This window comes from Gobio gobio (genome assembly GCF_949357685.1).
Source record: "Gobio gobio genome assembly, chromosome: 17".
Classification (NCBI taxonomy): Eukaryota; Metazoa; Chordata; class Actinopteri; order Cypriniformes; family Gobionidae; genus Gobio; species Gobio gobio.
In genome coordinates, this window is record NC_137110.1 from 44,850,943 (window position 1) to 44,868,883 (window position 17,941).

Below are 17,941 nucleotides of genomic sequence, written 5' to 3' on the forward strand. Positions count from 1 at the left end.
TGAATCGGATCTTTTCAATGAATCGGTTGAACAGTTCACAAACCAGTCTTAACGATTCGTTCACGAGTTCAAAAATGCCCAATTGTTCTCTCTGCTAATAAAAAATAATACATCATTCTTTTTGGTGCCCCGCCTCTCCAAAATTATATGATGTGGAGGTATTTGCTGAATAACATTAAAGTATCATTAAAGGCACAATTAAATCAAAATAACTTTATATTTTTCGAATATAGCATTTTTTTGTTATAAATGATTTATCCGTGCACATCATTGTTTTTTTAATTTTTTAATTTATGTGTCCTCATAATCTATAATCAACTTCCCCTTCCTCTTGCAATGACATCTCTTATCTGATGACATGTTCACCAGTGTGTGGGCGGGGCAACCTGTCACTCACAATCACAAACAATAATCCAATTAATTCCCCAAGAATCCCCATAGAAAAAAATCAAGTTTTATTCCAGTTTTGATGATGTAAAATGATGTAGTAAAAACCAGCTTCTCAACTCCAGTGCTGGGGACCAGAATGTCTCATAAATTAAAGGATCTGATTCAACATATCAGCTTCTTAGGGTGTGTTCACACTTGTACTTCTGTTCGCTTGGCCCGGACCCAAAAAAAAAGCGGTCCTGGTCCGCTTAGATGTTTTAGATGTCTCCCTATATAACGCACTAATGGTGTGTTCACTCTTGAATAATGGATTAAAACAAACCCTGGTGCGTTTTCTCTGTTAGTTTGCTTCATTTGAATAAGTGTGAACGCTGCCATCTGAACTCTGGTCCTCATCCAACAAGTGGACTGAGACCGCTGAGAAGATAGGTCTCGCTCCGCTTCCAAACGAACTCTGGTGCGTTTTTTTATAAAATATGAAATATGCCGTTTACATTGGCATTTTAATACCGAACGTAAAGATATTGAACCTAAAGGCACAGGGATATGTTCACAACCTGATTGGTTGACTTTTATTGCATATATTTCATGTCGGAACTTCACGAACATCCAAAGCATTGCTGTGTGCTGGGCTAAATGCGCTCATTGTATGTGCGTAGCTATGATGGTATTCTGTGGTACAACCTGACAGGTTGCTCACGTCACATCTACGTCGTCAAGCTCAGTCTGAGGCTGCGCAGTACGCTCAGCCATCAGGAAGTGAGTGCTTCTAATTGACTTCACTTTTCCCCGTCGAAGCCTATGGGGTCGCTGTGTTCATTTCTTTTACTGTCAATGGGAAAAGTGAAGTCAATTAGAAGCACTCACTTCCTGATGAGTGAGCGTACTGTGCAGCCTCAGACTGAGCTTGACGACGTAAATGTGACGTGAGCAACCTGTCTGACAGTTGTAAGTCTTCTTGTAGTAGTTGTGCAAAGTGAAATCTGAATCACGTTGTTGAAATATTTTGTCCTGTTGCTTTAGGCTCTCTATGGGCTTCTCCACATGCTTCTCCCTTGTCTTTATCGGACTTTATGGCTCCACGTCCCCTTGACTGCCTCATAGACAGTAAAAGATGGCCTGCGAGCTTCTCCTTCGGTCTATACGGTAATTTCTCTACTGTGCGCCAAGAGTCGCGTGGTTATGACGCAACCGTTAGCCTATTTTTTACAAAAACAGCTTCTACAGGGCGATAGTGTAAGCTACAAGGTAATGGAGCCTTTTATACAAGTGTTTCTTTAGAAATAAACAATGGTCAAATGGAGTCTTTAAACGCCTCAGATGTAAAGTTAATCGCTGTCAAAGTGACGCCAAAATGAATGGGAGTCAATGGGATGCTAACAGCAGGTGATGGCTTGGTTAGCAATGGCTGCCCCTATGGAAGGTACGCTTTCTGGGTGCTGGATTACCCCCTTGAATAGAACACATTTAAAGCTGCACTATGTAACTTTTCCGTCCACTAGAGGTCGCCTATTCAAAACAAAGGCGTAGTTTGATGACGCCACGTTTGAGCGCAAAATCTTGGGACATGTGGTCTTCACCTCACAGCCGGTGGAAAAGACTCGGGATAGGACTTGGGCAGAAATCATGTTCATGGATGTGATTATTAACGTTACTGTAGTATGAAGCAGAGCAGGGCCGAGTGTTGTGGAGCTGAGCAAGGCCGCTGGAGCGATTGTTAATAAGATGAACGCAACACACGCCTCGCAAGCAGCAGGACTTTTATTATGCCACAGTCACCGGCGCCACTTCCGCTTTTCCGGTCATGAGTATGAGGTAACGCAGCTCTGTTTATCATATTAGATACATCTGAGTGTGTTGAAAATGATGTTATGACGTTACTCTGTGTGTTCGCTCGGCGTCTGCTATGACACTTGTTCACACTGCAGTGAGAGTAAAGCATTTCTGCAGAATAAAACCGGAAACCGAGGGGAACGCAGATATGACGCCATCGACAGGCAACTCCCTCACACGTCCCGGTTCCATGGTTAAATAGCAATTTTCTCACGATTTACAAATAGTTGGAACAATTTGGGATATTGTAAGTACTCAACTGAACAAAATATATAACACTGGCCTAGAGGTTATGGGATATTTTACTGAAAAAATGTTACATAGTGCACCTTTAACCCTTACAAATTTTGTAGTATTCTTTTAAACTTATATTTGCAGGACTGAACTATGTAGTGCTAAAGGATAATTCACCCAAAAAAGGAAAATTCTGACATTGTTTATCCTACTCACCCTCAAATTGTTCCAAACCTGTATGAAGAAAAATATATTTTGAAGAATATGGGTAACCAAACAGTTGATGGTCCCCATTGACTTCCATCAACTGTTTGGTGACCGACATTCTTCAGAATATCTTCTTTTGTGTTCAGCAGAAGAAAGAAACTCATACATGTTTGGAACAACTTGAGGCTGAGAAAATGATGACAGAATATTTTTGGAACATTTTTGGATGAACTATCCCTTTAATGTTAATGTGGAGTTCAGTTGTGTGCGCCCGTGAGCGCCCCCTGGAGGAAGTCAAATGTGCGCGACATGCTTTCCGTTACTTCATTTCTTTTTTGCGACACTGCCTCCCTGTGGCTGATACATTATAGTATAGGCCATGGAAAACATGATGAGTGAGTAATCTTTTATAGATAGTTTATAAGTCATGCTTTTGCAAATGTTTTTGCAACTGAACTTTTCTCTGACCTTTGCGTCGATAGCCTAAGGTAGCTATAGTTATTCATTGCTTTATGTACTTGGCATATGAATATGGTAATCGTTCAGCAGTGCTGGATACAAATTATAATCAGTTGCTGATTCCAAATTGCAAATTGTAGTTAGTACCGTAATCCATTAGATCACATATTTAAGGTAATATAATCGGACTACTTTTTGATTACTTTTATTGTATATAAATTGTGTCTATTGTTGAAATATTGTTTAAAAAGTAGCTTCTAGTGCCTGTGAGACGCTGGTTAAAATAAGAATGAAATAAAACTAAACACAAACAATGTCAAGTGTCAAGTGTAGCTACTAGTTTATTATAAGCTTTCAAATAAAGGTGTCAGATTTTACATTTCCAAAAGACGACTAACAGAACATTCTTATAGTTTAATAGCTTTTATTGTGTTAATAACAGTTTACATATAGTGTGATTGCATTTTAAAGTGCCAGCCTTACCGAGGAGACCAGATCGCCCTCCTCACATTCAACATTTACAGTCAACAATTTACAGCAATAGAGGAAAACGATTATTGTGCATTTGTCAAAAACACTTTGAACAAATAGATAACATTAAATAAAGTCATCTGTCACATGTTCCAAAGACAACAGCTGAATCTAAATACAGCAGTGAAATATCAATAAACCTTTAATAAATATTTATATTCACACAATCTTCCAGCATCCTGAGGACATCATTTCCATCCTTCCATCTAAGTTTGTGCTTTTTGCATTATTGTTTTCTTTTGTGGCTTCTTCTCTTTATATATATATTTATATGATGCTATAATCGCCTGAGTTGAATATCAATAATCAGCATTATACATCTAACCTTCAGATAATTGATAGGATTGCATGTAACATTCAGTCAAAGATACACACAATAACATTATAACACTAACACACTGATTGCACAGAGTTAAGGGCCTGAACAACAATAACCATATACAATATATTCATATTTACTGTATATAAATGTCTATAGAGTCATACTATAATTTATAAGCTAGCTTATTTCAAAGAATATCGAGTATATTGTCAAATGTATGGCACTAGTTCTGTCTTTGGCTCACAAGTACACTACTGGACTATTAAACATTAGCCTTAATTGATTATATGTATCTTAAAGTCTTAAAGTACAAATGAAGAACCATTACAAATGGGAGAAATACTGAACCTTTGAACACTGCTCGGCTCACAATATAAATAAAGGTCTTTGTTGATCTATTTTTATATCATTTCAAACTGAAAATTGAATACCTATGTTTCACCTCACAAAGGTGTAAATTAACCACTTTACATGACCTGCTACAAGGTAAGTTCTAGAAACACAACACTAAAATACAGATCGACCACTGGTTTTACACACAGACCCGGTGCACTACTACACAGAAAGGGCTTCGAGGTTCATTAAAAGGGTGCTGCGCTTTATTTGCTCATCTTTATCTTGTATTTACAAACCGAAGCACTCATGATCCCAATGGACTTAAACTGTGCGGTAAGGTGACCGTGTAGCTATAACTAGGGAAGCTTGCTTCCGCCACGGAATAAAAAAATAAAGGTAATTGCGAAAGAGTTAATATCTTACAATTCACACTTTATTTTTGGCAATTCCACATTTTTATATTTCTCAATTCTCAGAATGTGAGATATAAACTCAGAATTGCAAGAAAAAAAGTCAGAATTGTGAGATATAAACTCGCAAATAGAAAATGACTTATTTTATTATATATGTATTATATGTTTATATCTCCCAAACATGACTTTTTCTTGCAATTGTGAGTTTGTCACAATTCTGACTTTATTTCTCACAATTCCGAGTTTATATCTCAAAATTCTGTGAAAAAAGTCAGAATTGTGATATAAATTGTTTATAATTAATTTTTTGCTATTCCACATTTTTATAACTCTCAACTCTGACTTTTTTCTGTGAACTCGGAATTACAAAAGAACATACTTTATTGTATTTATTTTTAATTTAATTAATTTATGTTTATATCCCACAGTTCTGATTTTTTTCTCCCAATTTCGAGAAAATTCAAAATTCTGTGCAAAAAGTCAGAATTACAAGTTATAAAAATGTGATATATAAACAGCTTTTTTCTCACAACTCCAAATTTTTCTAACTCTCAATTCTGACTTTTTTTCTCTCAGAATGTGAGATATACATTTCTGCGAGTTATAAAGTCAGAATTCTGAAATATAAACTTGCAAATGCCAGAAAAAAGTTTAAAATTGTGAGATATAAACTCGCAAATAGAAAAGGACTTATTTTATTATATATGTATTATATGTTTATATCTCGCAAACATGACTTTTTCTTGCAATTGTGAGTTTGTCACAATTTCCGAGTTGTGAAAAAAGTCAGAATTATGATATAAATTGCAACTTTTTCCTCACAATTGACATTTTTCTCTCAATTCTCGTTTTATTTGTAATCGCGAATTTATATCTCACAATTCTGACTTTATTTTTTGCAATTCCACATTTTTACATTTCTCAATTTTTACTTTTTTTCTCAGAATGTGAGATATAAACGGAAAACAGTCCCAATTCTGAAATATAAACTTGCAAATGTGAGAAAAAAAGTCAGAATTGTGAGATAAAAAGTTCATTTTTTTATTCCGAGGCGGAATAACACGCCTCCATACTATACAGGCTATGTAATCTGCAAAGATCTAAAGACATTGAGAAGAACGACAGAATATATTGGATCACAACACAACGTCGAAACAGCCATTAAATGTGTAGACCGCACAACTGTCCTGTCGAGTGGATGAAGGAGATGCCTGAGCCTCTACAGACACAGAGCTGCAGTTCTCTGCTCTTACAGGTCATGACCCAACCTCTCGATCTCGTCGATGAGGAAATCGATGTCTGACTTGGTGACGGCATGATTGGAGACGACCATTCGGAAGAAGTTGACTTTGTCTCCCTGTGGTTGGTATCCCACCATGGTTGTACCGCACTCCATCATCAATGCTTTGATCTTCGGCGCCACCTGCAAGGGAAAACCGCAGAGTCATTATGACACCAGTTTGCTTGTTACTCTTGTTTTAGTAATTAGATGAGAAGATGAAGTACCCTGTGTAGCTTCTCCCTTCGTTCGTCCCCATGGGGCATGCCACGCATGCTTGGTGGAATATACCAGAAGCAAACATTTGTGTGCTGGGGCTGTAGAGAGCAAAATAAAAGCAATAACAAAAGCCATTACATTCAGTGTTAGGTAAGCAGTTCTTTCAATCTATAAATATGTGTGTGGCAGATACAAACCTGGCCCTCAAAGACCATTTCATATCCCTCACGGTTCTTGATTTTATTGTAGAGGTATTCAGAAAGCTCCAGGCATCTGTCAATGTGCTGCTCAAACCCAATTGTGCCCTGCACGGATAAAATTCACCAGGCACAATAAAAATGTTTTTCTCGACAAAATACTCAATGCTATAGCCACATAAAAAGTTGGGGTAAGGCTTTATTTTAAGGTGGTGTAGTTACAACATGTACTTACATGCAATGTACTATACTAACAATGCACAGTAACAGTGTAATTGTTACACATATAGTTACTACAGTAATAACATTAAATTATGCATAATTACATGCAACTAACCCTAACCCTAAACCAAACCAAATCCTATTCCTAGGATTCCTAGTTACATGTACTCAGTACTTGTCCTCAGTCCTTAAATGTATAATTACAGTGTAACAAAGACACCTTAAAATAAAGTGTAACCCAATGCACTATATATATAATAACAGTAAATTATGCATAATTACAAGTAACTAAACCAAACCCTAACCGTAACCCACCTCTGCCTACATGTAAGTACATGTAGGCAGAGGTGGACAAAGTACATAACTCCATTACTTGAGTAAAAGTAAAAGTACTATTGGTTAAATATTACTTCATTACAAGTGAAAGTTGTAAAGATAGATTTTTACTTAAGTAAAAGTACAGAAGTACTTGCTTTTAAACGTACTTAAGTATCAAACTCGTGAAACAACTGCCACAGGTAATCAGAATAATCAGAATCATAATATTTATAATTTCTTGGCATTTTTGCCTTTTTATTATGATAGGACAGTGAGTAGACAGGAAGCGAAGTGGAAGAGAAAAGAGGGAGAAAGGTCTGCAACAGCCATTAGGATTGTTTGTGATAAGTCCTCTTGACTACTCCAAACGTTTCACAGATTTAGGAGCTAGTTTTAGCGATAAAATACTTTGTTGAATACTCTTACGAGTCCTAAAATTAGGACTGACACAGCCATTATTTTTAAGAGTTTCTCCTAAATTGGCAAGTTAGGAGCTACTTTTAGCCTTAAGATGTTTTGTGAAAATGGCCATAGCTCTTTATATAAAGTTGGATATATAAGTATGTTCAACTTTATCCACATGTGGCAAATCTCAACTGCTTGATTGCTTGTATCGTTGCAAAATGTAAACTATACTATCACCCAGCTCTAATATGCTTAATGTGACTAAGACATGAAGATATTATAAACATTGAAACATGATTTTTTTTTAAAAGCTGTTTCAAAACAATGTGTATTGTGAAAAAAAAAACTATATAACTAAATTTGACTCGACTTGACATAATAGCAGCTGCTGTGACCCACCTTGGCCTTCCACATGAGCCAGAATTTGAAGATGTCTACGTGTCTGCCACACTGGATGGCCTTGTCGCCGGTGTCGTAGTTCACATCGTACTGTTTGTCTGGTTGGAAGAGGTATCCAGCGCACATGGAGTTGCAGCCCTGCAGAATTCCCTGTAACAGAAGCACAGCGTGTTCATGTCTCTCTCAAATCTCCTGTGATCAGTATTATCTCAACTTTACATGTATGTGAGTTTCCTTCATCTACATGCATTCATTTAGCAGATGAATCTATCCAAATGAGTTTGGTGTGTAACTGCATAGCCAAGATTGTTGTTTAGACTTGTACACTACAGGTTTGGGGTCAGTAAGATTGTTTAATGTTATAGAATGAAGTCTCTTCTGCTCACCAAAGCTGAGTTTATTTGATCAAAAACACGTCAAAACAGTAATATAGTGAAATATGATCAAAATAACTGTTTTCTATGTGAATATATTGTAAAATGTAATTTATTCCTGTGATCAAAGCTGAATTTTCAGCATCATTACTCCAGTCTTCAGTGTCACATGATCCTTCAGAAATCATTCTAATATGATGATTCGATGCTCAAGAAACATGGGTGTCTGAACCATTGTATGTGGCCCACCCACTTTTTACGACCAATGATATTGGACCCACTCACTTTTATCGTCTCTAATTCAGCACATGTCTGTTTACCTACCCCTAACTGATAAACACTTATTATTAAACACATGTTAGACCTTTATTTCCACTTGTATACATTATTCTTAATTTTTCTTGGAAAAAAATGCCTTTCCGATCTGATATGTGATGGGAAAATGGAGGAGTTCGGCATAAGGTGGATTCGAACCTTGGGTCGATTTGCGTCAAAACTTTCTGCTATGTGTCTTACCCCTACACTATTACCGCTCTAAATGACTCAGTGATTTCCGTAATTTTGTCTTGCCCAACCAGACGTTTAGCAAACAAGGCGGTATATTTGTACTTAATGTAAATGGCATCTACTCTAGTTTATTGTTGAGGAGAGAAGACCCACCCACATTTTTTTTTGCTTCCGACGCCCATGTCAAGAAACATTTCTGATTATTATCAATGTTGAAAACAGTTTTGCTGCTTCAGATTTTTTTGTGAAAACCGTGATACATTTTTTTCAGGATTCTTTGATGAATAGAAAATTCAAAAGAACAGCATTTATTTGAAATAGAAAGCTGAATTTTCAGCATCATTACTCCAGTCTTCAGTGTCACATGATCCTTCAGAAATCATTCTAATATGATGATTTACTGCTCACGAAACATGGGCGTCTGAACCATTGTATGTGGCCCACCAGCTTTTTACGACCAATGATATTGGACCCACTCACTTTGATCGTCTCTAATTCAGCACATGTCTGTTAACCTACCCCTAACCGATAAACACATATAATTAAACACAAGGTAGATGCTTTATTTCCACTTTTCTCATTTTTTCTTCATTTTTATTGAAAATAAAGGCCTTTTCGATCTGATATGTGATGGGAAAAGGGAGGAGAGCGAGTTCGGCATAAGGCGGATTCAAACCTCGGGTTGATTTGCGTCTTAACCCTACACTATTGCCGCTCTAAATGACTATATTTGTACTTAATGTAAATGGCATCTACTCCAGTTTATTGTTGAGGAGAGAGGACCCACCCACATTTTTTTTTGCTTCCGACGCCCATGTCAAGAAACATTTCTGATTATTATCAATGTTGAAAACAGTTTTGCTGCTTCAGATTTTTTGTCAAAACCGTGATACATTTTTTTCAGGATTCTTTGATGAATAGAAAGTTCAAAAGAACAGCATTTATTTGAAATAGAAACTTTTGATACATTTTATTCAGCTCTTAGTTTCATAAAAAAACTAATCTTACTGACCCCAAACTTTTGAACAGTACTGTCTGTGTATGTCCAAGTCTCACCTTCTCTCTAACCAGGATGGCTGAACACTGCAATGGTACACCCATCATCTTATGAGGGTTCCATGTGATGGAGTTTGCCCTGAAACAAACAAACAAACAAGTGGGTTTTCAGCTCACACCTTTCCTTTAATATACAGTCATTTTAGAACCTCATCATTTCCTATGATTTTTACATACCTCTCAACGCCGCTTAGCTTGTGGCGGTGTTTCCTGGACATCAACAGTCCTCCGCCCCATGCGCCCTAGAGATTTATTCATTCATTTATTCAGTGATCCATATACTATATTTAGTTACCATTTTAGCTAAAGCATTAATTGGAAATGCATGCATTTGAGTCACACTTACATCCACATGCAACCACAGGTTGTACTTCTCGCAGATGTCGGCAATGTCATTGATGGGATCGAATGCTCCATATACTGTGGTGCCAGCCGTCGCATTCACAAACAGTGGCACATGACCCTAAAATAAACATTTAAAATCACATTCACTGTTGATAATACAAAACCTAAAGATAATGCCCTAATGGCAGAGTGACACTTTCTTAACAGAACACTTAGAATTAGCACATAAAGGTCGAATCATCCATCAGCTTGAGGATACCTGAGCCGGTATTGATCCACTGAACTCTTCAGGCACAGAGGTTAAATACTCTCACTCACTTGTCTCAACAGCACAAAACAGTGCAGTGTAAGTCTGTGCATTTACATACCTTCTGTTTGACATCAATGATCTTGGCCTCTAAGTCAGCAGGTATGACACGCCCCCTAAAACAAGCCAGCCAATGAGATATAAGTGGGAGGGACTAGAAAAGTAAATAAAACATGAGCTTTGAAAAGTTACCAAGTGACATTGGAAGTCAGACAGGCCTTCCAAGTTCCTCATATGATGAATGAATGGAACTCATGTCAAATATTGCTATATGAACGTGTGATATTTAGAGCCTCAGGACGTCATGATTTGTTAATGAAAACGTGTCCCTTTCTCTCCCTGACTGAGAATGTACTCTTCCAGATCTATTCTATATATCTGCTCTTTAAAGTCTAAATAATTTTTTCTTTGACCCAACTCTTTATTGATCTGAGTATTTTTTTATTTATTTTTATCTTTCCCCTTTTATCTATGCTTTAAAATGTTATTTTGCGTTGCGCAATTTATTTATTTAATTTGATAAATTATGCATTATTATTTATAATAATTAAATTTTATATATATATATATGATAGAGCTGGAAGAGTACATTCTCAGTCAGGGAGAGAAAGGGACTCCACATTTTCAAAAAACAAATCATTACGTCCCAAAAAAAACAAAAACAATATATATATATATATATATATATATATATATATATATATATATATATATATATATATATATATATATATATATATATATATATATATATATATATATATATATATATATATATATATATATATATATGATCAACATATTTTTGTGCATTTTATTTAATTTTTACTGTACTGTCATGATACCTCTCATCTGTCTTCAGGAGGATGACGTTTTCTCTGCCAAATCCCAGTACAGCTCCTGCCTTTTTGATTGAATAATGACTCTGCAAAATATAAACAGTGTTTCCAATCAACCAAATGGCCAAAATACTATACATAGAATACAATTAATGCAACCATACACTAACTCTACAGAAATAATATATGACCCCTAGAGGGAGACACATCTTCTGTTTAATTCCAGTGTGCACTCACATGTTCAGATGTGAAAAGCACAAGTCGTGGTGCTACAGACATGCCTTTGGTTTTGACTTCTGGGAAATACTTATACCGCGCAACCATCACACTGTACATGTTTGATATGGCACCACCTGTGAACAGATGAGCATTCAGTGTATTTCAGCACCACTGGTTGATCAAAATTAAATGTGTTTAAGGAATTAAGCCGACATGCAAATACGTCACAATGTCATCATTCCTTATTTTTATGCATGATCTATGATAATTTTTTAATGGTAATATTAAATCAATTGGTTTGTTATGGATTATTTCGATTGATTATTTACCTGGTGAGAAGAGTCCATCGCCATCACCATTTGGCCAGCCAATGATCTCTCTCATCTTCTTTAGGGTCAGCTGCTCCATCAGAACAAACACGGGCGCGATCTCATATGTGAACCTGAACAGACAAAAACACACAGGAAGACCGTATTTAGTCACAAGTAGAAACTTTTTTTTTGTTCTTCTATAAATTTAACAATCAAATCATTATATTATATTCAATAATACAATAAATTACACTTGTCATGAAGATAATGAACCCTTTTTTAAAATGACCCCCCACCCACACATTATTTCACATTCACATTATTTTCATGGGTGATTTTTGATTGGTTTGAGTTAGTTTTGGTCCTCGATTCTGATTGGACCAGAGGCTTTCCAAGAGTGCTGCTATATCCGTAGCAATACTTAAAGGATTAGTTCACTTTTAAATAAACTTTGGCTGATAATTTACTCACCCCCATGTCATCCAAGATGTCCATGTCTTTCTTTCTGCAGTCGAAAAGAAATTAAGGTTTTGGATGAAAACATTCCAGGGGTTTCCTCCATATAATGGACTTCAATGGGCTGCAAACGGCTCAAGGTCCAAATGACAGTTTCAGTGCAGCTTCAAAGGGCTTTAAACGATACCAAACGACAGCAGACGATGAATAAGGGTCTTATCTAGCGAAACGACCAGTTTCTGCGAGAAACCGAGCAGTATTTATGCTATTATTTTACCTCTTAACAGAGGAACGCGATCGTCTCTGAGCTCCGCCATCACTTCCGGGGAGTGAGGTCAAATTCGATCGTGGTTATAGATATATCGATAGTAGATGCCTCATTCTACTGATCCATGCAGTAGCTAATGAGGCATCTACGTTTACATCTATGACTACGATCTAATTTGACCTCACTCTCCGGAAGTAATGGCGGAGCTCAGAGACGATCGCGTTCCTCTGTTAAGAGGTAAAATAATAGCATAAATACTGCTCGTTTTCTCGCAGAAACTGATTGTTTCGCTAGATAAGACCCTTATTCATCGTCTGGTATCATTTAAAGCCCTTTGAAGCTGCACTGAAACTGTCATTTGGACCTTGAGCCGTTTGCAGCCCACTGAAGTCCATTATATGGAGAAAAACCCTGGACTGTTTTCATCCAAAACCTTAATTTCTTTTCGACTGCAGAAAGAAAGACATGGACATCTTGGATGACATGGGGGTGAGTAAATTATCAGCAAAAGTTTATTTAAAAGTGAACTAATCCTTTAAATGTCATGGAAGATAAATGTGTGGCGTTGAAATTTTTGCAAAAATTGCACGATAAATACAAATCGCGCTATAGATAAGCGCTTTCATGAGATCGCTTTCATGCAAGGTTCGTTTGAGATTCATATTTATGACATTCATATTTAGTATATTTAGTCAAAAGTAGAATTTATTTTTGTTCTTCTAAAAGTTTAACAATCAAATAATAGTGTAGCCTAAGTAAATTATCTCCAATAATGAAATTAATTACACTTATCATGGAGATAATGAAGCCTATTTAAAAAAAACATTTCACATTCACATTATTTTCATTGGGGATTTTTGATTGGTGAGTACGTTTTGGTCCTCGATTTTGATTGGACGAGAGGCTTTGGATACCGATATATATCGCGTTACTTTAAATGGAAGTAATGTGTGGTGTTTTTTATTTATTCGATTATTTATTTATTGTGGGATGAAATTTGACTTGGTTATGAGGTACGTTTTGTTTGAGATTTATATTTATGACATTCATATGTTCAGCTTCTCCAAATCGTCAAAATCAGACGACAGCAAGGCTAACGTTACTTCAGAGAATCACAGTCCCTGCCTGCAGACATTACACACTGTTCCATCAGAGGAACATTCTGTCCATCTCGGATGATTTGAATATCGCTAATTAAAAGACGGCTGTGATAGACTAGATAAGGGCTCATTTCAGAGGGTTTTAATGAAGGGAGTCAGCACTCTGATGGCTATCTGTCCGTCTAAATGGAGGAGTTCAGCCTGACGGGGGACAGACAGCGCACAAATGAGGGGACGGCTGCGCGCACGAGATAAGAACACGCTCTAGCACAAATCCATCTCATTCAGAGAAAGTGTGATGGAACACAACTAGGACAGGGAACAGCCCCGGGCAGACTCATTGTTCAGCTCCGTCACAAAAGAAACAAAGATTTAAGACGGTAAAAATAAGACGAGAATCATCAATAACATGCAGCTAAAACATGATTCCGGCTGTCATAATGTCATATAAATAGAACAATGTATTTGTCCGCAGATCTTACACGTGTTGGATTTGACAAATTGCATTTTCATGTACAAAGGAGGGGAAACCAACCGGAAATTTAATAGGCCTACCTGCCTGAATATTCTGGTGGCACAATGTATAGGCCTGGGACCCTGTGGTACCATTGCATATAATGAAATTGTGTCATATATACATTTGCATAACATAAAATCATAATCAAATGCTTTAAGCACGTGTTGATCAAGTGAACAAGAGGGGACCCACAGTTTTTGTTGCGACAGTGATTGTCTTATTGATGTATAATAAATTTAATTGAAAAGTGATTTTTGAGTAGGCTATACTCATGTGTAAAATGTTTTAATTCTTAATTCAGCATTTGATTTGCTTTATCATGCACTGTATTGGCCGCCCAGGTCAGATATCAATATCTACATCGACCACTGAAAATAATTTATCATAGAGACAAAAGGGCTTTACTAGCAAGCAGCAACACCCAAAAACACACAAGCTCCTTGAAATGCATATAGAAACCAGCCGAAAGTAGGCTATGTAAAAATCTATCTTTTTTGTCTTTTATGTTAAGCTATTTTGAAAGTGTGTGTGTGTGTGTGTGTGTGTGTGTGTGTGTGTGTGTGTGTGTAAGTCCATTAGCTGCCGGTCAGTGTGTGTCACTGCTGATGAGAAATAATGGGTCTAAATTAGTCACGGTGAATAATGACAGAATAAGCAGCATTTCCAGCCTGTCCATTCACAGATTAGGACACTCCCCTTTCTCTTCTCACAAAGCCCTTTCTATAGAGCTTGTGTGTGTGTGTGTTTGTGTGAAGGTGGCAGCAGCTGAAGCGACAATCTCAGCAGTGCAGAAATGAAACATCCTAAAACATTGCAGGTGAAATCCTTCAAAATGGGGCAGCGAGCAGTGGGAGGCGAACACAACAGCTTCATCCCTCGAGCTATAAAGACGGCATAATGGGGGAGAGAAGGAGAAATGTTTATTCCGAGATTTTGGCGGCTGAAAATGCTTCAGTGTAAGAGTGAAGAACTAATCAACTTCGTCCTCCCAGAGAGACTCCCACACTCTCATCTAGTGAACGAACACCTCTGCCATTAGTACTTCATGTAAAAGCACTACCATGACTCCATCTGCCTTCGGATACAAATATAGTGCTTTTTAACATCATATCCGTGCTTTACAGGAATAAGATATAAAGAAAGGGCAAAATTCAAGGTTTAATACAGGAAGCCAACCAACACCATCAATCACCTCTTGACTTCTCAAATGTCAGCAGCACTTGATGTTTTTATTTATACTGTTAAAAATCATATATAGCAAATGTCACAAAGAAAACACTTCAGACTAGTGAGCTGCCTTGGTGTCTACTGCATGTGAAAATTTATTCAGATATGGTGTTCATATCAAGATTGTGTTCATATGGATCTACTCAGTCAAACATAGTGTTCTTCATGCAAAGCACACTTATTGGGTTAAATATAGGCAATAATTGTATAAGTATAGGCCTATCCTGTTGGTTTGTCAGCCATATTAAATGTAGCTTATCACAATGCTCACTGGGAATGGCTTTTTATATGTGCCCTTCAAGTGGAGTTGGAAATATCGGAATTACGAGTTCCAAGAAGATTAATGACTGAGCGATGTCATATTTTCAAGTGGGAAACTCGGAATTCTAAATGATACACCAGTTGCCAAGTTGTGACATCATAAGGGGCGTGTCGATTTGAAACATGGAAACACTGATCTATAGATAATAGGCTGTAATTTATCTATAAACTATAAATGTGCTGGCAAAATAAGTCGCAATTAGCAAATTGTCAAAAATGAGTTCATGTTATTTTCACATTATCTATTTAAAAAAAATCCAACAAAATGATGTATGATTTGTTTGAATCGGACAATGACTGAGCTACACCGGTTTGAAGACAATAGAGTCAGCAAAGTCGAGTTAAAGTTTTCTGAAGGTTCCAAAACAAAATCACCTAGCAAACATACCTTAAAATCCCTGGTAATAACACCACATTCGGCACACACCGAGTCAAAACCCATATCTATAGATAAAATATATATTAAAAAAAGTTCTCCATGATACCACAATTGTTTTATTAACATTAATGAAACAGACAGCCTATATATTAACCCTTACGAAAAAATAACCATGGTTTTATTATAGTAAAAGTGTAATAACCATGTTTTTTTGGCTAATTGATTACCATTTATATAACCACAGTTTTACCACAAATACCATGGTTAAACTATGGTTAGAGTAGCAAAATCATGGTTTATTTGTGGTTACCATGGTTAAACTACAATGACCATGTTTTTTGGTTTTATTTGTAGAAAAACCATGGTTCATTTTCGTAAGGGAAGACCTACTGTACCGCACGGATCTAATATAATTTTACACATCAGATGTTTTTCCCCAGACATAACAGATCATGTTAGCGTGAATACCAAGACAGATATTTTGAAATATTGGCTATAATTCTGTAGCCTGGATGCCAGCCGAACTTAGCCCCGCCCACAACATTTGAGCTCGGGAAGTTCGGTCTGGACTTGATCGGTAGAGGAGTAATAATGCCCGTACAGAAACTGTTTGGACCAATGAAATTGTCAGGGCGGGCTTTAGACGATGATGGACTGATGATAAACAGTAACGTAATCATCCACGTCATCAAAGGCGCTTGGGTTGAATTTGTTCTAATCCTAAACGGAGAACTTGTTCGTATATACATTCACCTTTACTATTTCTCTCAGAAATGATGATCGTGTTGGTAAGTAGGCCTACTCTGTGTATCCTTAAATTCTTTTTTTTACAACACCGGCAAAGATCGTTTACACTCATCTTACTTATTCCAGCGTGTGTGTAGACAGGGTTGCCAAGTTTCTACAACAAAACCCGCCCAATTGCTACTCAAAACTAGCCAAAAACAAGCCCAATAGCTTTCCGGAGGGGTTCTCCGGAAAAAAATGGCATTAGGGGGGTAAAATATGTGTTATTTTGGCAGGGCTGCCTGCTAAAATTCGCATTCCTGGGTCTGTATATCACATAATTGGGGTTGCTTGAACCCGCGGACTTGGCAACACAGTGCAGTTGAGTTCTGTTGACTCAAAGCATTGCTCTGATTGGTTGTAGGTCTATCCAATTGAGGTCTTTCCTGGTTCGGTTGAAACACGCCCCATAATCACAGCCCAATGGAACAGAATCAGACTCATATTCTGACTAGAATTGAGTATGACGACGTCAGGCTAATAATTCTGTGTATATGTAGCCTAAATCGGGATCGCGCATTGTCTGAGGCGTCTTTGTGCGCACGCGTTGGATCTGTCAGTCAGCGCGAGTAAGATCGTTTTGTTTATAAGGCATGAGTTTGAAAATCACATTTCATTGATTCAGACACGTGCCATCATGAATTCACTATGAATATTCAGAAAGTTGGAAAGTTTAAAACTACTAACTGATACTAACTTGTGCTGAGAGGAAGCGCCAGTCGTCGTGAAGTGCTTGGGAGCATTGGGATCGCTAGACGAAGGCTTGATGAACTCATTTTTGAGAAAACCTCAAATTCGAGCAAAGTTGACAAAGTTAAGCAAAGGGCTTAATGAAGAGTAAATACTGAAAGTGTTATTTTATGTATTATTCGTCAGATGAGAAAATGTTAATGTTCTATTATGTTGTAAAATAGTTTCTGTTATGTTGGTGCTGGAAGTGAATTATACGGATGCCTCGCACATTTAAGTTACAAATTTGGGTTTATTGTTCACAACAGAATTATTTTGTTTTGTTTAGGCTACTTCCATGTTATGTTTCCGACTTCCTGCCCTTGAAGGCAGCATTACATGTGATACTGAAATGGGATATAGGGCAACATAAACAGATTTCAGAAGTGCATCTATGATGCCCTAAAATATTGCCTATCTAGGCATCTCACTTTAT

General features: G+C 37.1%; 1 protein-coding gene across 5 annotated transcripts in view; it reads right to left on the reverse strand.

Annotated features, from left to right (window-relative positions):
- Window positions 1-4,725: 4,725 nt before the first annotated feature.
- gad1b (glutamate decarboxylase 1b) overlaps window positions 4,726-17,941 on the reverse strand; it is a 29,824-nt gene continuing 16,608 nt past the window's right edge. For all 5 annotated transcript variants that reach the window (XM_079840798.1, XM_079840797.1, XM_079840796.1 and 2 more), the window contains 11 exons: window positions 11,741-11,853; window positions 11,430-11,545; window positions 11,199-11,278; window positions 10,415-10,469; window positions 10,048-10,164; window positions 9,879-9,943; window positions 9,702-9,780; window positions 7,765-7,914; window positions 6,421-6,528; window positions 6,232-6,321; window positions 4,726-6,148 (listed from right to left, as the gene is read on the reverse strand). In XM_079840798.1, coding sequence (XP_079696924.1) covers window positions 5,975-6,148; window positions 6,232-6,321; window positions 6,421-6,528; window positions 7,765-7,914; window positions 9,702-9,780; window positions 9,879-9,943; window positions 10,048-10,164; window positions 10,415-10,469; window positions 11,199-11,278; window positions 11,430-11,545; window positions 11,741-11,853 — 1,147 coding nt within the window. In that variant the 3' untranslated portion in view covers window positions 4,726-5,974. The remainder of the gene's footprint in view (window positions 6,149-6,231; window positions 6,322-6,420; window positions 6,529-7,764; window positions 7,915-9,701; window positions 9,781-9,878; window positions 9,944-10,047; window positions 10,165-10,414; window positions 10,470-11,198; window positions 11,279-11,429; window positions 11,546-11,740; window positions 11,854-17,941) is intronic.